The following is a 19,265-nucleotide window of genomic DNA, read 5'->3' on the forward strand; positions in this document are numbered from 1 at the left end:
ACGTATAGGTTTTGCTTTTTTTTTAATAAGTTTAACATTTGGGAAAGTGTACTCAGTGTGGCTGTCGGCCCTTGGACAGGTACAGAAGAGCTGGTTACTCCCCTCTCCCACAAGCAGTCACCCTGATGAAGGCCACACGGGCCAGCTCAGAGGGACCACCCGCCTGGCTCCTGCACCAGGCCTCTTGGAAGTAGGCACCTGCAGAGCTCCATTTCTTCCACATTCCTTGGACCAGAGGTGCCACACCTGCCCTCCTCCTGCCTCCCAGTCCGCACAGCAGCCTCTCAGCATTCCCTGACACTCTTCATCGTCCACAGAGAAGTCGAACTGCTGCTTTCAAATGGCCTCAATGAAATGAGAGTGCAGTGGCCCCGAAGTGGCCTGTTACACCATTCTGGGAGCAGTAAGAGTCCTCACACCATGGCCCCACACGGCAGCAAGTCTACGGGGACCAGGATGCCATCCCAGCAGGGTCCACTGGGCCCAGGGCCAGGACTGTGTGTGTGCTGGGGGAGGGTGGACTCCATTCTCTCTTCTCCAAGGCAGGCTGCTCATTTTCCTCCTGCCTGTTCTGCTAAGATTGAGCCTGTGCTAGCCAGTGACTCCAGGGCACCTGCCATACAGAAACATCCCCCAAACCCAGGCGCCAGGCAGAGCTGACCCAGGTGAGGCTCCCCAGCCCCCAGCTGGCAACAGCAAACCACCTGGGGTCAAGCAATGCTAACAGTCCATTCCCTTTCTCCTGGAGAGTACAAGTTTCACACACCTCTTAAGTGGAGTCTCCAAAGTCCCCAATCCCAAAACATAACACACAAACAGGAGTGTAGTAAAGCTGTCCAATGCCTAAGTTTGGGGTAGTTTTGTTTTTTGGTGTAGTACCTGGTATTGAACCCAAACAGCACTCAGCTACATCCCTAGCCCCTGATTATTCTGAGTTGTAGTCTTGCCAAACTGCCCAGGCTGAGCTTGAACTTATGATTCTCCTGCCTCAGCCTCCTAGGGTGCTAGGATGATAGGCATGCACCACCACACCTGGTTTCATAAGTATCTTTTTGTATCTCTGAATATAGAAAGTTAGAAATATTAAGACTATTCAAAATAAATTCTAGAAGTTATCTTGATTCAATCAAACAAGTATAATTTTCAAGTTATCACAAAATTTCCCACAAAAATTTACAATCAGCAAAATATTTTTCATTTTTCATGTAGCATTTTCATACAATTTCATGGTTTCATTAATATATGTTACAATAAGCCTTCATTAGTCCCTCAAAATGATGATATAAATAGTCTGTACAACCTACCATAGAAAACAAAATGAAGCCAAGGTTCCCAATGATTTCATAGCAGCCGGGCACACTTTTGGTGACCCCAACAAGAACCCTCTCATGCAAGCTGGGAGCCATGCGTCTTTCCAGAAGCAGGGCCTCCTGCAGCCCCGGCAGAAAGAGCAAGGCCCCGGGCCCCCACGCCTGCAGCACCTCCAGGCGAGCCTGAGGGAGGCAGGGAACCCTCAGTCCTTGACCACTGGGGAGACTAGGGTGCTAGGACCCCTGGGCTGTCTGCACCCCCCAGCAACTCAGAGAGCTACGGCTCTGCGTCCAGCTTCGACAGCAGCAATTTCAGGTAGGAAAGAATGCCTCATCTCCCCCTAGAGTTAAAAATAAATTCATAAAGCAAAACTAAAAGTCAATGCTCATGTGAGTGGTGTCCATCCTGACCTGAGACTCGTGCTCCCTACTGACCTTTCAGGAGCCGTGGGCTTCGGCACCTCCACAGGGACCCTGAGTCTACACCACTCAGAATCAACATCCAAACCAACCCCTGGTCACTCAGCAGCAGGGACCCACCCAAAACCTGTGGTGATTTGCAGCTTGCACTAAAAAGGTGACCAGTAACAGCTGAGAAAGTTCCAGTAGTATCCATGTTTTCTCCAAAGTCCAAACTCTAAGATGCTCATGACAATTCAAGTTTTCTATATCAGGAATCTGGTAGTAGGAGATCCAAACCTGGTGTCTTATAATAAGGCTTTTCGCATTAGAGAGTTAGACACAAGCCCTGGTTGGAAGGAAGAACCACCCAGGATGTCTTCCCAGGGCTTAACGGACACTTCATTTTAAGAACATGAGTGGCTTCCTGGGACGTGACACTCACATCCTACATTCCTTGTCCTGGAAGATGTTTCTAGTGCTCTTCAATTTCATATCTCCAGAGGCAATCTCACCTCAACAAGGGTTAAAAGCAAAACATTCACAGCCAAAAGTTATCCAACACAACAGAAAACAGTTCTATCATTCAGCTTTCACATTCAAGTTTCAAAGACACCGCAGGGGGAAAGTTAGACCTTATGGAGAACTAATGTGCAATCTTCACTCTCCTTGAACCGAGTCGACATGACAGTGTCATCTTTGGCATGCACAGTCTTTGAGTAATAGTTGACTATCTTGGCATCTAGTTTGTACTGGTGAGGGATGCTCTCATATGGCTTGAGGTCCAGGTCCAGCACAGACACAGAGAAGGCCAGCCGGGACCTTGAGGAGGGGACGACGAGCCTCTGATCAGAGCTGCAAGGCAGAAAGCAATTTCAGAATACAGACCTTCCACATGCTCTCACACCAGCTCACAAGGAGTGCTCAGTCTGTGCGTCTGGGTGCACTTTGTTCGTGTCTCTGTCAGGCGGATGCACTAACATGTGAAGCCTCTGCCGGGTGACTGCCTACTGTGACACAGGCCAACACACCGCTCCACACTCGGCCACAGGGCTGAGGACTGCACGACGGAAACGCCATTATGGAGAATGCGAGAGCGATATTCCCCATAGCCCAGCAGTCTAAATGAAATGTTGAAAGTCACTTTATCCTGAGCCAAGGATTACAAAACCTTTAAGAAAAAGTAAAAAAGGAGATCTGACTATTTGACAGCCAAGTGGATGAATGCTGAGAACAGACTTCTCTTTATTTGCCTTTCCCATGTCTGCTAAGAAATACAGACTCCTTTATGCTTTTCACATCTGGAAAGAGATCTAGTTTCGTATTTCACTCTCTAACCCTATCTTTGGTGCTTTGTATTTTGTTTCTCAGGACTGTTTTGTAGCCTTTATAAACATCAGAATTGTCATGTGCTTATAATAAAATAGGAACACTTGTACATAAAAACACTTTCAGTATTAACTCAGAATCTGGTGCTGAGATGGCTATGTAGTCCACCTGGCTAAGAGAACTCAGCACACAGCATTCAAAAGAGTAGCTAAGTGAATTATAAACTCAGTTTGGCCCAAAAGAAGTGTTCTGGGGTTCCGGCTTCTCCATGCTTACTACTGTTCTCAATTTGGAAATCATTAAAAACAAAATAAGATACTACTTTCAAAGGCCTAAGAGAGAGCCTGCTCTGAGAATGCTAATCAAGGCCTCAATTCTAATTCCAGAATCCTGTTTATAGGAAAAAATGAATCCTAACTCAGTTGCTGGGATCATTACTCTCTCCTAAATAGTAGAGAACAGCAAATCAGCCATGCACAAATCAATGCCTTGAGTCTCACTTTGGAAGCTGGAGGGGGCCTGCAGCTCACCCTGACCAGCCCTAAGTTTCCCAGAGAACTGCTGCAAGCCCAAGGCACTATGTAGTCCTGGTGCCTGAAACTTGGGCCCAATGCACCTGGGCTGGGACAGCCCACCTTCCTGGACCAGTACAAGGGCTATGGATTTTATAGGACACCTCAGTTTCTTGGTCATAAGCAGCACCCAACAAGATGACACACAAAATCAGAAAGGATTTTCCAAGCAGTGCCTATGGACTCTGACCATCTGGTCGACCCAACCAGATGCTCCATGTGACTCAAAGTCAGGGGCCAGCAGGCACCAGCCCCTCCCACCAAGGTGGGAGGTGCTTATCTGTCCCTCAGCATCCCCAGGCTGAGACTAAGCAAGAGGCTCCTGGGGACACACAACCCTCCTATCATGCCCAAGGTCCCTCTGGGAGCCTAGACATTGGGGCTGGAAGGACTTGTGGCTGCAAGGGAGCTGGCCTTGCCTGAACAGCTGTTCTCTGGGGCACTGACCAGCAGGGAGGCTGGCCAGGGGAACAGGCAGAGAAGGCAAGGCTGCCCACACTGTTTAAAATAGGCAATCAAGAGCAACAGCAGCAGAAATCAGGGAAGGGAGTCATGGTCAGCTCTCCCTGTGGTTCCAAAATCCCAAAACATCTACAGCAACAGGAACATAAACTTCAGACCTCGGTTATGACAGGAGAAATAGCAGTGTTGGAAAAGCCTTCGCTTGAGGCAGAAAGTTTAAAATAGTCAACTTGTCTGCGAGCTGTAAAAGGCTTAAAATTTCATCTCATGGATCTAAAGATGATCAAGATGAACCTCACCCTAAGTTTGTCTCTGGGTTTCCTGAATGCCACAGCCAGACCAAGTAGAGGCACTGAACACCTTCCTCAAAGGCGGCAGCCAGTGAGGCTCATACAGAGGCTGACTTGGATCCCCTGCACAGATGCACAAGGGCAGCAGTGGGGAAGTCTTTGAGGGTCTGCTCCCCTTGCTTCCTGCCACCCCTCCCACAACCCCTTCAGAACTTCAGGGTCTCCCACCCATACCTCCTTTAACTTGGTTACAGAATCCTAACTTCCCCCAAATCTAAGATTTTTATAACACAAAGCTTATGATATTAAAACTAAAATAAGTAAATGAATGTTATAAACACTGAAAATGCTATTATGCATCTTTCCTTTGTCTTTATTTTTTTACCTCCTACCTTTAAGTATAATTCATGCTTATCAGTACTTTTTTAAAAAAGCAGTGCTAGGATGGAAGTCAGAACCTGGTGCAGGCTAAGCAGACCCTTTCCACTGAGCTACAGCCCAGCTCTAGCAGTACATTTCTTACTGCACCATGAAATTAACTCCTGAACTTGGTGAAACAGCTCAGGATGAACTCTTAAAAGACAAATGGAACACAATGTTATAAATTTAATAAGCACATAGCTGTACCATAATTCAACCATTTTCTTATTTTGCACATGAAGATAATTTGCAAATTTTCAAATAAAAATCATGTACAGGACAACTTTCTAAATAGCATTTGGGCCTGTAAGGATTCTGCGGGTGAGACTTCCCTGAAGTAAAGTGTGGACAGCAGTTTTCCTCAGTCACTGTAGCAGAAAGGGGTGGGTATCACCAGGTGCCTTTTCTTCCCCCCACTTCCTACCAAATTCATCAAAGCAGAGAGGTCGTAAATAGGGTTGGAAGCCTAAGTGTCCCTACTTTTTTAGGATATACCCGAGACAATCTCCCTTTGTCCCTGTGGAGAAGACTGCAGGTGGATGCTTGGTGAGTGATGATTCCTGTGCCTCCACCCCCAGTCTGAGCCGTGCACACAGTGTAGAACTGCACATGGCCCCCTCCTCACTCAGCAACAACTGATTTGTGCAGGGCAGTTGGTCTAGGTGTGAACAGGACCCTGGTGCTCAGCTCTCTCCAGTGACACCGTTGTCACCATCCATAGCAGACAGTGGATCTGGAGGAAGTGCGTCCCTCATCTTCCTTCAGGGCCTTCCCGCATCGGGTCTCTGACCCTGCCTTTCCTGAAGCTCCATCTGAGCACCTGTGCTCAAGCATCTATCTACCAGCCAGATCCTTGGCCATCTATGTGGGTCTCTACCTAACACGGCAGCCCCAACTAAGCACTGGGGCTGTTTCCTTAGAGGAACTTCAGCAGAACCACCTTTTCTGTGCCTTGGTGATGCCCTATAAATGTGCTCAGGGTTTCACATCAGAGCAGGGGCAGTCCAGTGCCTGCCAGGAACAGGACTTCCGGAAACTGTTTAGCCAAAGCATCAGAAAACAGGTGGTTGGCAGCTAGTGACTGAGGTCATCCTGACCCAGGAACACATCAGAGAAATGTGGAGCAGACAGATCCCATGCATTCCGTCTGACACCTGGAAGACGCATGCTGAAGATGCTGGCTCGTTACAGTGAGATGATGATCAGGCTCAGCTGGTGCCTGAAAGGGGGAAAGGGAGACTACAGGGGATAATGACATCCAAGACAGAGGCTACGAACATGCTGTAACTCAGAAGAGGAGGCAGGGCACTAAATGTGCTGTTTTAAGGCTTTTAAACGACGGCAACAGTCCTGAAGTCGCCACACCCCACTGGCCTGGCAGAAGACTAGGAGAAAGGCCCATTGGGAACCCACAGCACCGAAGAGCTTGGGGCCTGGACAGGGCTTGGGCTTCCTTGAGTGGAATTTGCTATATTATCCACACTGCTTCTATACCCTTAGGGTATTTTCTTATAAAATAGTAATTTCAATTTAATAGAACAATTGTTTTTAGTTATCTTCCAGAAATGTCTTTGGATGACAAGCTTCTAGAGTGAGAGTTCAAAAGCCCCATGATATCAAGCAAGCCAGGGACACAGTGGTCCTCTTGGGGGGTCCTTAAATGTGGGGAACCCGCTCGTCCTCTTGCACCACCAAACCCTGTTAGACACAGGGTAGGGGACTCACAGCAGGACTCACCTGGCATCCTGCAGACATGGGGAGAGCGCGATCATGATGGAGCAGTCCTTGGCGGTCATGGCCACACGATACTGCTGCACCTGCAGAGAGGGAGAGGTCAGCTCAGGCTGCAAGGCCACCCACAACCACGAATAATGCCCACTGACAGGCATGACAAGGATGGTCCCCAACATGTGCACCACTGTCACCTCTACAGACATGATTTGGGCACTTTTCCCACTTCTTATGACTGTCACACATCATTTGACTTTTTAGACTGACAGCTCTCACTTTTACAAAAATAACCAGTTACAAAAACGAATTTGGGCCTTATGCACGATCATGGGCCTCAACATGTGTACTGACGACAGAGGCCTCCTTTCTAGCCATTCCTCCCATTCCCTAGAGCCAGGAGGACCTGCCCAAAGCCAGACTGTGGGGCAGGAACGGAGGAGCCGACGGGGGCTCCTCACTGTTGAGGGGGCTGCTCACTGTTTCCAGGCTCAGAAAGCTTGTCCAGCAGGGGGAAACACACAGCACTTGCCCTCACACTCTATCCTGTTAGTAAAATCCATTACTTCGTATATTTTGTCACACCCAGCAGAAAACAAAGAGCAAGGCATGGTGGCCCACGCTTGTAATCCCAGCACTCAGAGGAGGCTGAGGCAGGAGGATCTATGTGAGTTCAAGGCCAGCCTAGTGAGACCCTGTCTCAACCCACCCTACCTTCAAAAAGAAAAGAAAACAAAGAGCTCCATATAAAAAAGTATAAAATATGTAGCACGTCCTTGGTACACTACAAGCCTTTCTATCTAAAACAATATCAAGAAGCCATTAAAGACACAAATTTTAAAACCTAAAAGCTAAAGAGCTTTATATGATACAATCCTAATCCAAAATTTAAAGACAAGTGATAGACTAGGAGAAAACATGCACAACATTAAATAAACTATCAACATCAAGACTCACTAAAGTGCTAGAGATCAATATGGACAGTAACTAATCACAAAACAAGTGGACCAAACAAACTCGGAGAAGGAAATTACATACACACAAACACACACACACGTTTTACCCTTCTGTACTGTGGAAAATATTACATATTTCCTTCTTATAATTTGCATTTCCTTAATTTGTAGTGATATATATATGTGAAATTTAAATGGGGGGGGGGGGAGGGCTGGAGATTTAGCTCAGTGGTTTCACTGCCTGCTGTGTAAGCTCAAGGACCCAAGTTCAATCCCTGGTACCAAAAATAAAAAGAGAGAGAGAGAGTTAGGGAGCAAAGGGGAGGGAAGGGGAGGCTAAATTTCAACTTTGAGTAATGCTCAACTAGGTAAATGGGACCAACTCAGCTGCTGAAGCCAACCTGAAAAGCTGGACAAAATATCAGAAATATTTGTGTGAAGCCAGAACTAATAAAACAGGGAGGGAAAAGGCATTGAGGTCTGCTTTCCTAGTAGAAGGACGGTACATTCTGGAGGGTCAGCTCACAGAGGCTTTTAACCAACCCCCAGTCTATGGAGGGAGTAACCATGATGAACCCTCTCCGAGTCAGTACTCACAAAGTGCTGCTCCTTCTAAGATTAAATGTGATCAGGGCATGGCCCAACTATAACCGCAGCATCTAGGAGGCTGAGGCAGGAGAATCACAAGTTCAAGCCCAGCCTGGGCATAATGAATTAGCAAGAACTTGTCTCAAAAACTGAAAAAGGCTGAGATGTAGCTCAGTACAAAGACCCTGGGTTCAATCCCCAATACAGGAACAAAAACCAAAAGATTAAATACAAGCCAAAGTCTACAAGGCCTACCAGGAACTATAGCTCTACTTGAAGAGATCAATCACTGAAACTGGATTAAAACAACAACTCCAACTTGCTAGTGTTCCCAGGCCTCTGGTGGAAGCAAACCTGTAATTCTCACTGGAAAAAGATACAATCCTAAGCCTCAAATTCTTTCTAAAATAATTGTACAAATACAGTTTCTGGCACACAAATAAAAATACCTCGGCTAAGAAGACAGGATGAGATAAGCAAAAGCCAATAAATGTTTAAAAAACACAATAGGGGAAGGGTATATAAGAACTCTGTATTTTCCACTCACTTTCACTGAGGATTGAAAACTTGAAAAAGAAATCTATTTTAAAAGAGAGAGGAAGGGAAGAGAGAGGAAGGGAAGGGAGAGGGAGGGGAGGGAGGAGAGAGAAAGAAAATAAGCTGCAACTGGGGGAAAAAAAAACCCGCTCATAATTGTCAAAAGTGGTGGCCACTCAGGACTTTCAGCTGTTGGATATACCAGACACACATGCTGCTCTGCTCAAGGAATCAGAGGCAAAACAACTTCAGAGGAGAACTGGAAACTATAAAAACAAACCATGCAGAAATTCTAGATCTAAAAAATGGAAAAAAATATTAAGAATTCAACAGACAGATTAAATGGCAAATTAGAAAAAATACAAAGACGTGGGTAGATCAGAGTAACTTCAACAAGGGCAACAGGATTGACAGAGACAAAGATTATTTTTCCTAAGCAGCAATCTCTTTGCAGTGTTACAGCTGGGGTCACAGAGAAGGACCCCACCTTGCCACAGCCCAGAGGCAGGAAACCCACCACACCAGCCCTGAGCTGAGGAGCCTCTCCTGCCCTGGTGTCAGGTATCTTCCACTGCTCCTGACAAGGATAATTCACACATCATTATGCCTTCAGAGTTAAAATGCAAATGTCATCAAGGAAGGATAACACTGCTACAAACATAGTGTTCTAACCTAAAAGATATGAGCTGGGCATGAGAATGTAAGAATTTACAGACAGGGAACCAAGCACAGATAAGAAAAGGAAAAAAGAGAGAAAGCTGAAGAGGATGCCAAACTGGAAGACAGATCAAAAGAAAATATCCAGAATGAAGCATGAAAGGAAAACCACCAGAAAATAAAGAAAAGACAATGTGTCTAACATATGTGTAACTGGAGTCCAGAAGAGAGGAAATGAGCAAAAACAAAACCTGACACAGGCCAAAATTTTTCCTAAACTGAAGACATCAAGGCACAGATGCAAGAAAGCCTCCAAAAAAATCACTTACATGTATTACTAAACAAAAATTAAGAATTCAGGGCCGGGGATTTAGCTCAGTGATGCCACTGCCTGCCTTGCAAGAAGCACAAGGTCCCAAGTTCGATCCCCAGTACCAAAAAAAATTAAGAATTCACTTTGAGCAGACCTACACTAAAGAACATTAAAGGGTGTTCTTTAGACGAAACCAAAATGATCCCATATATATGCTCAGCGACACAGGGCAGAATGAAGGGTAATGAATGACTACAAAACAGCAGTCCTGATGTCTTCTTGAGCTTAACACGGAAGACTACACCAGCAGCAAGAGGAACAGTCAATTTAAAGAGTAGTGGTAAAATAGATCCTAAGAACCTTGTGCTTTATTTACTTAGCAGGGGAGATACCATGGCTACCAAGAACCTTGGCACTGCCCAAGAAGAAGAAAAGAGTGTTAAATAATATTGACCTCCATTAAGTCGACTAATTGCTGCAATAGTTAGGAAACCACTAAAAAAGTAAAAGCCTTTATACCTTCCAAGTGAACAGAGTATTGACATAGAATGATAAAAAGAACCATCCTGAAAGGTAAGATAAAAGTAGAAAATCTAAAGTAAATGATAAAAAATTTAAAGTCTAGGGCCGGGGATGTAGCTCAATGGTTCCACCACCTGCCTCCCAAGCGCAAGGTCCTGAGTTCGATCTCCAGTACCAAAAAACTAAAAAATAAAAAAATTCTAAAAAAAATAATGAAAAAATTAAAAATTAAAAATTAAAAAAAATAAAGTCTAATGAAGTGACAAAATGCCAGAATGGATAAAAAACAATCCAATTATATGCTACATTTAAATACAAGACACACAAGGTTAAAAATGAAAGGATGGACAAAGATATATAGCATAAATATTAAGCAAAGGAATAAGAAGTTACACTAATAGGCAAAAGATATATGAAGGTACAAAGTACTACCAGAGATAAAAGACTCTTAAGTGATAAATAACAACTGGAAATGAAAAATTCAAGTCAAAGAAAATAGCAATTCTAACTCTAAGGCACCTAACAAGATAACCTCAAAACATGAAGAAACTGACAAGTCTATAATTATTATTGAAAGTTTCAAAACTTCTTTCTTCTAGAACAAGCCGGCAGTAAATTCATCAAGACTATAAAAGATGTGAACAACACAGTTAATTTGACCTAATGGGCAGATATAGAATACCACACCCAATAATCTGAAATTTCAGAAACCACCATTTCAAGCATAAATAGAAGAGTTTTTTGGGCCGGCGATTTAGCTCAGTGGTGCCTCTGCCTGCCTCCCAAGTGCAAGGTCCCAAGTTCGATACCCAGTACCAAAAAAAAAAAATTTAAAAACAATCTACAAAGCCAGTCTCAACAACTTTCAAAGGATCATATAGAGAATGCTCTCTGACTGATATGCAATTTTAAATTACTGGAAAAAGATAATGAGAATGCCCAAGGGAGAATGCCTAATTGATTCCTTTCTAAATATTTTTGTGGGTCAAAGGAGAAAATAATACTCAAGAGTATATTTTAAATAAAAATGCAGTTTGTAAATGTATCTAAAAGCTATGGTTAAAGGAAAATACATGGTTTTTATATAGTAGCTCTTTTAGGAAAAAGGGCTGACATCTAGGGTAAGTGTTCAGGAAGAAGTTACAGAAATTATCCATACTACACAGAAAAGGGGGAATAATCAAGATAAGATAATTAATAAAACAAAATAATCATGTAGTCTAGGAAAAGGATCAAAAGTTAATTTTTATGAAACTAACCAAACTAAGCAACTCTTGGTGGGACTGATGAAGACACTTAATTTGCTATAACAAAATTGGGAAGTGTCTTATAAACAAAAGAAATTTCTTTCTCACAGTTGCAGAGGCTGAAAGACCCAAGCTGAGGGCCTCAGCAGATCAGGATCTGGGAAGCAGTACCTCAGTCCTCAGGTAGGAGGGGCCAGGAGCCCTTGAGCCTTTTTACCAGGCCGCCAGTCCAGATCATAAGGGTTCCTTCCACCCCTCGACCCAGTCCCTGCCCAAAGGCCCTCTGCGTTTCCATATCCACACTGTAAGAGGAAACAAAACTCAGACCACTCACAGAGAGTTTTGAAACAAGTACCAAACGTCAGAAATAAAAGGGCATTCTTCAGTTTTATAAAACATTAAAAGATAAAAGTGTTACTGTCTCAAAAAAGAATCATCAGCCAAAATACCAAAGATGTAGATAAAAGAAATGTCTAGTCGGAAATGGCAGCGGATGCCTATAATCCCAGCATTCAGAGGCTGAGGCAGGAGAATTGCTGCAAGTTTGAGGCCAGTCTGGGCTACACAGTGAGTTCAAGGCCAGCCTGAACTAGGTAGTGAGACCCTGTCTCAAAAAAAAAAAAAGTCTAGAAAAACACAACTTACTAAAAGAAAAAAGAAGAAATAAAAAATCTGAAACTGAGCTCATTAATTTAAAACTTTCCTACACAGAAAACTACAGGCCCAGAGGATTCTATCTGGGGTTCTATAAGGCATTTAACAAGGAAATAACACCATTCTTACTCCACCATTTATAGAGAACAGAAAAAGGCCAACAATCTGCCAGGTCCATGAGGTGGGTGAATGCTTGGTACTGAGACCTCACAAGGACATTACACAACAGGAACCGAGAGCTCCAATCCCTCACAGGCACGCATGCAAAACTCCCTGAACAAAATGCTAGCAAACACAGTGTCATTGTGTATAAAAATAATCCATCAGGCTGGGGATTTAGCTCAGTGGTTCCAACGCCTGCCTTGCAAGTACAAGGACCCGAGTTCGATCCCCGGTACCAAAAAAAAATAATCCATCACCACCAGTGAATGCACTAACCATACTGTTAACCATGTTAGCAGAAAATATGAAAAAAATATGATATCTCAACAGAAACATAAAATGTGTTGACAGAGTTCAATATCCATTCCTGATTTAAAAATCTCTTTAAGAGTCAGGCATGGTGGCACAGGCTTATCATCCCAGCACTCTGGGAGGCTGATGTAGAAGGGTCACAAGTTCAAGCCCAGACTGGGTAACAGGCTGATGGGGGGAGAGCCTACCAATCAATCAATCACTGGCTGAGATGCAGTTTACTATGATGGCCCTAAATTCAATCCCCCAGATCACTAACCCTTAAATCTGATAACAGCCATCTATTATAAAACAAACACAAATCCTACACTAAACAATAATAAAATGCGTTCCCTTTGAGATTCATAACAACACCAAATTTCCCACTATTACCTATTAACTATAGACAGTGAAATGAAACGTGTGGAAGACATAAAGATTGGAAAAGGAAAAAAAATCAAATGCACAAAGAATATGATCACGTAAAAAGAAAATGCAAAAGCAGCATAAATTGTTAGAATTAAAAAGTGAGAAGCTGATGGATATATAACATCAAAATAGACAAATCAAACCAAAATATACAAATATATAACCAAAAATACTTTTAAAATAAAATATTTTTAAAGATCCCATTCATGGCCTGAAACTATCAAATATCTTAAAGTAATAAGAGCCTCTGAAGAAAACCATAAAAAATATTTTATCAGAGGGCTGGGGATTTAGCTCAGTGGTTCCACCACCTGGCTCGCAAGCACAAGATTCTGAGTTTGATCCCCGGTACCAAAAAAAAAAAAAAAAAAAATATATATATATATATATATATATATATATATATATTTTATCAGAAATAAAAATAAGACCAAAAATTGAAAATGTCCATGTTGGAAGAATAAGTATTGTACAGACATCAACACCTGTCATCATTTTAATGGCAAACCAATCAAAAGCCCAACACTTTTGTTCCTGCTCTAAAGAACTGAACAAGATGAATTAAAATGTCTGTACATGTGCAAAAGGTCAAGAATAGCCAAGGCACACTTTAAAGCCAAGAACATAAATACACGTATAATTTCACCTTTGTTCTTACTTGCTGGCATACAGCTCCCCACAGCAGTGTATTTTGGGATGCTGATGAGTTGACTGGTGGCCCGTGGCCCCTATAAAGCTTCAGAATAGAAAACCAAGGAGCATCAGAGATAATGGATTTCTAGCCCCCATCAACCTGGAGCAGGGGAGTTCATTGCCAGTGGCCAGTGATGTAATCAGCCATGTCTACTGAAGCCTCCATGAACACCCAACAGCCACAGCTCCAGGAGCTTTCTGGAAGATGACAAACCCGGAACGGGTATGAAGCTCCGTGACCCTTGCTCTGCACTTTCCTATCCATCTATGTCCTTGGTAGTATCCCTTATAAGCATGAGAACATACATCCTCCTGAGTTATGTGAGCCATTCAAGCAAATTAATGGAAACTGAGGAGAGGACTGTAGGAACTCTAATCTATTGTGGAAGAATCCATTCTCATATCTATAAAGACTTCTTACAACTACAGTGTTCTGGACAATTACAGAGGGAAACGAGTGAAAACCTGCTCCATGCCACTTCAGAATCAGCTGTGAGTGATCACCTACCACAACACAGAAGGAAGGTACAAAGCTGTTCTGCAGCCCTGGGGATGGAACCCAGGGCCTCCAACCTGCTGGGCAAGTGCCACACCACTAAGCTATGTCCCAGCTCCCAGAATTTCTTTCTTAGTGGGAGATGTGTTGGGGGAGGGCTGTTTGCTTTAAGGAAGGGTGTCAGTGTGTAGTTTGAGCTGGCCTCGAACACACCATTAGCCCAAGCTGGCCTCAAACTCACAGTGCCTCAGCCTCCTCCTGCATCAGCCTCCCAAGTGCTGGGATTACAAGGATGTACCCCCACGGCAGGCTCTGCAATATCATTTTTAAAGGAAGCATACAAAAATGCCTTCAGGAGGACAAGACAGAAAGACTTCCTAAACAGCAAAGACAGTAAATGAAACTACCTTAAAGTTAAGAACGTCTCTTCCAAAAACTCCAGTAAATGTGAAAAGACAAGCAACAGAACAGGAGAGGATATGTATAGCGGGCATAACTGACAAAGGGCATCCACCCAGAACAGATGAAGAATTCCTTCAAATCTTAGGAAAAATACACACAACTCTACAGAAAACTAGGTAGGAGACTTCGGTGAGTGCTTCACAAAAGAAAAACAATCTCCTAAACACAGGAAAGGGTCCTTCACCTCAGCACTACCAGGAGACAACTCTGCACGCCACAAGCACTGAGTCAGAAGACCCATAGCCCAGGTCAGAGAGGGTGTGGACACACACAGTGCCCAGGACACAAGCAGGTGACACCAGCTGCTCACCAGGTGAGCAGCATCTGCTCAGCATCCCCACCTCAGGATGTATCTGAGAGAGACCTGTGTCCACGTTGAGAGCTGTGCAAGTGCTTACAGCAGCTTCACTCATGACACCCCGAACTGGGACCAGCACAAACGTCCACATAGGCAGCACAGGTGAGTGTGGCATGCCTGCTCACTGATCACCACATGGCAGTGAAGACATGCAGTGCCTGCAACAGCAAGGCGCATCCCCTCAGTGCTGCATGGAGAACAACACAAGACACAGAACACACACAGCACAAACGTACATGAACAGCTACACCCCAGGAGAAAACTTGGCACAGTGAGAGCCAGGACAACCCCAGGGACCAGGGTGGCTGCCCGTGTTTGTGGTGGTTTCACAGGGTTTTCCAGGTAATAAGTCACTGGGGTAGCTCTTTTCTTGTGTGTGCTTCTCTGTGTGTGTGATGATCTCACAGTACAAATGGTTAATGAAAGTTAAATAAGTTTATATAGCATTTGTGAGGTGACAGGGAAACAGTGCCCTCAACTGTTGCAAGAAGGAACCTATTAGTAAAATCCTTTTGGGAGGACAATGTGTCAAAAACCATCAAGAATAAACCCAACAAGGGCCGGGGATTTAGCTCAGTGGTTCTGCCACCTGCCCTGCAAGCCCAAGGACCCGAGTTCAATCCCCAGTACCAAAAAAAAAAAAAAGAATAAACCCAACAACTTTATTTCTAAGAATGCATCTTACAGGCTGTGTGCAGCTGGCCACAGTGGCACATGCTTATAATCTCAACACTCAGAGAAGCGTAAGGCCGGAAGCTCACGAATTCAAGTTTCACATGGGCAACTTGATCTCACAAAAATAAAAAAGGCTGAGGATGGAGCTCAGTGATAAGAGTGCTCCTGGGTTCCATCCCCAGGAACCCAAAAAATTGAAAGGAAAAAAGGCCCTCTTACTAAACAACTTGATCCCTGCCAACCTTCCTGTCAGTGCACTGCTCGCCTGCAGAAGATGAGAGGCTTCCCTAACTCAACCCACTCTCTCTTCACTCAGCCCCAAGAGAGTGGGACTAGAGTTTGGTGATGGAACCAACTGGGAGGGCTGAGTTGTCCAGGAGGTAAACGCCAGTGCAGCCTTACTTCCAGGGCTGCACCTCAGGGTAGAGGATCCAAATCTGAGACTTCTGCTTCAAGCCAAGGACTGCTGTCCTCTCCAGAGAGAAATGTCCCCGAAGACTAAGATCAAACACTTACGAGGTCACAGTTAAGTGTCAAAAATGCAATCAAACAAGCCTGTAGCCCTGCATCAGTCAAAATACGAAGATATTTTACAACAGAATATAACTTTGTAACTTGCTTTGAAGAAAAAAAAATGGAATTTCAATAGACTGCTAACAGGAAACTAGCAAAGATCCCAAGGAGGTGTGAAAATGACCTAAATAGAACTTTCAGAAATTGAAATATAAAACTGTTGAAACAGAAAATTCAAACAAGTAGAAAACAGCAGATTAGACAGAGCCAAAGAAAGAACTGGAGAACTGGAAGATTGAGCTGTGGGGGAGGGGGTTGGAATGGAGCACAAAGAGACAGAGAGAGAAAAATATGTATGCACACTTGAAACAAGTGGAAGAAGCTGAGTGTGGTGGTGCACACCTGCAATTCTAAGACTGAGGCTGAGGCAGGAGGATCCCAAATTTGAGCTCAGCCTGGGAAACTTAGCAATGGTGCAAGACCCTGTTCAAAATAAAAAATAAAAAAGGCTGGAGAAGTGAAGTGTGAAGGCCCTGGATTTAGTCTCCAGCACTGGAAAAAGAAAAAAGACATGGAAGATAAAATAAGGTCCAATATATATCTGTTACCAGAAGAAGAGAATATGATAATGAATGTAGAAGAGAAAATATATGAGAAGAAAATGTCTTAGATTTTTCCACAACTAATAAAAGACACTGATATACCAAGCAGGACAAATAAAAAGAACTCACCTGCCGGGGATTTAGCTCAGTGGTTCCACCACCTGCCTCGAAAACATAAGGTTCCGAGTTCAATCCCAGTACCCAAAAAAAAACAACAAAAAAACACATACCTAATCATACTACAGTACAAAATGGGGGAAGGGCACAGAGAGAGACAGAGACAGAGGCAGAGCAAGAAGGGCAGTGAGATTAACAGGAGCTCTCTCAACACAAATAGGCAGCCAGAAGATGTGTAAATAGCTTAAATTCTATACTAAAAAACAAAAGAATTTTTTTAAAAGCAACATCATCCTCTTTTTTTTTTTTAAGTGAAACTGGGAAGAGAACAGGGCCTTGAAGCACACTAGGCAGGCACACTACCACTGAGCTACACCCTCAACCCCAAATCCTTTGTTTTGAGACAGGATCTTGCTAAATTGCCCAGGCTGGCCTCAAACCTCTGAACCTCCCAAGTAGCTGGGATTACAGGTGTGTACCACCACACCTGGCTTAATTATTGTATAATCCCTTCTATCTGGGAAAAAAAAACAAAAAAAAAAATACTTTTCAAGACTGTGGATGAAATATAAACATATCCAGAAAATTTACCAAAACAACTTCACTAAGGTAACTTTTAAAAGGATATTCTTCAAAAGGGGGAAAACTACGAACTACAAACAGGCCAATAAATTAAGCAACTCTGATGAAATGAGCAATTTCTTAACACATGTAGTAGCAGAAAGACTACCCAGAAAGAACAGCCCAGCCAAGGATGGCATTATTAGTGAACTCTATCAAATATTCAAAGAATTACCATCAATTCTTCTCAAACTCTCCCAAAAATCAGAAGAAGCTGGAGCACTCCTGACATATACAATGAGGCTAATAACTACCCTGATATAAAAATAAGAACCTCATGCTGGTTGTGGTGGTGCACACCTGTAATCCTAGCCCTGGGAGGTTGAGGCAAGAGGACTGCTGTGAGTTCGAGGCCAGCCTGCGCTACATAGTGAGTTCAAGGCCAGGCTGAACTACATACATAGCAAGACCCTGTCTCAAAAATTTTTTTAAAAAAGCAAAAAAATTGGAGCTCAATATCTCTTATGAATATGGACATGAAAACCCTCAACACACTAATGCTATATAAGCAGAGGTTTGGGGTTTTTATTGAAGTAATGCATCTCTCCTAAAACTGACAGGTGCTGGTTGCACAGATCTATGAATACAGTAAAAACCACCACATCACACAGTCACTGGGTAATTGGTATGGCATGTAAATTATATCTCAACAAAGCTGTTATTGAAAAAAGGAAAAGAGGAAAGATCTGAGCGGTAAAGCATATACAGGGCCGGGGATTTAGCTCAGTGGCACCATGCCTGCCTCACAAGCGCAAGGTCCCAAGTTCAACCCCTACCTGGTACCAAAAAAAAAAAAGAAAGAAAATTTAAAAGTAATCCATGCTTATTCAGGAGGAGATTGAAAAATATTCTATATTTTACATAGACTTATATTTTCTATAAAAAAGGAAATAAAGTCCTTTTTCTTCTATAAGAGAAAAGAGAAATGCGATGCTGCTTATTCTAGGTCAGTGTCCCCAAGCTGTAAACCCGAGTGGCAGCCTGCACCACTTTGTCCTCGCACAGAGGTTCCACTGGGGACCCACTGGCCCCAAGCAAGTTCTTCCTGGTACCCTGGGTTTCTGAGGTTTATCTCAGGCTCAAGACATCCTCAGTGTCCTCCTCCTCAAACATGTGACAGCCCTAGCCCTGGGGCTCTTTCATGGGCAGAAGCCAGGACACCACAACAGGGCAGCCAGTGAAGTGGGGGAGGCAAGGCGTCCCTCACCCCTGAGAGCACGCACAACCCAGTGTCTTATAAAAACTCTGGTAGCCCCAGTGAAGCCTATGACCCCTCTTGGGATAACATTTTTAAGTACATACAACACAACATAGAGGGTGACAATGTAAAATACAAAAACATTCCTAAGAAATGGATTCCACAGCTACACAGTCACAGCTGAGGCAGGGGTGACACAAGCCACATCCTGGGACATCCTGGGACAGCAAGGCTGGGGGCTTACTGACCCCAGAGGGTCCTGCTGAATTCACAATGGAAGGAAATGCTGACTTCAGGTAATGTCTGTGAAAGAAGAGGGGCGGTCAGTGCTGAGCCTGCTCAAAAGTGCCTGAGGGGGCCGGGGATTTAGCTCAGTGGTTCTGCTGCCAGCCTCACAAGCATAAGGTCCAGAGTTCGATTCCCGGTACCAAAAATAAAAGCGGCTGAGAAAAGGGCCGGGGATGTAGCTCAATGGCACCGCGCCTGTCTGGCAAGTGCAAGGTCCTGAGTTCAATCCCTGGTACCGGCAAAAAAAAAAAAAAAAAAAAAGTGGCTGAGGAGAGATGGAGCTGAACACCCCCTGAACCCCCTGAGGATGGGGGCCCTGCCCCTTCCCCTGCCCCTGCCGGGCCAGGGCAGAACCAAGCCAAGAGAATCCTCCTCA

At 43.9% G+C, this 19,265-nt stretch overlaps 1 protein-coding gene across 4 annotated transcripts in view; it reads right to left on the reverse strand.

Annotated features, from left to right (window-relative positions):
* Positions 1-19,265, reverse strand: part of Ippk (inositol-pentakisphosphate 2-kinase) — a 58,694-nt gene that overhangs the window by 897 nt on the left and 38,532 nt on the right. For 2 of the 4 annotated variants that reach the window (XM_004870081.4, XM_087206350.1), the window contains 2 exons: positions 6,520-6,599; positions 6-2,564 (listed from right to left, as the gene is read on the reverse strand). In XM_004870081.4, coding sequence (XP_004870138.1) covers positions 2,339-2,564; positions 6,520-6,599 — 306 coding nt within the window. In that variant the 3' untranslated portion in view covers positions 6-2,338. Of the gene's footprint in view, positions 1-5; positions 2,881-6,519; positions 6,600-19,265 lie in introns of those variants that run through there. The other 2 variants (XM_021248485.2, XM_021248482.2) reach the window with 2 other exon arrangements.

The sequence above is a fragment of the Heterocephalus glaber genome, unplaced genomic scaffold, assembly GCF_053883595.1.
Source record: "Heterocephalus glaber isolate CG9 unplaced genomic scaffold, H.glaber_assembly_v1.0 deba00000621, whole genome shotgun sequence".
Lineage (NCBI taxonomy): Eukaryota > Metazoa > Chordata > Mammalia > Rodentia > Bathyergidae > Heterocephalus > Heterocephalus glaber.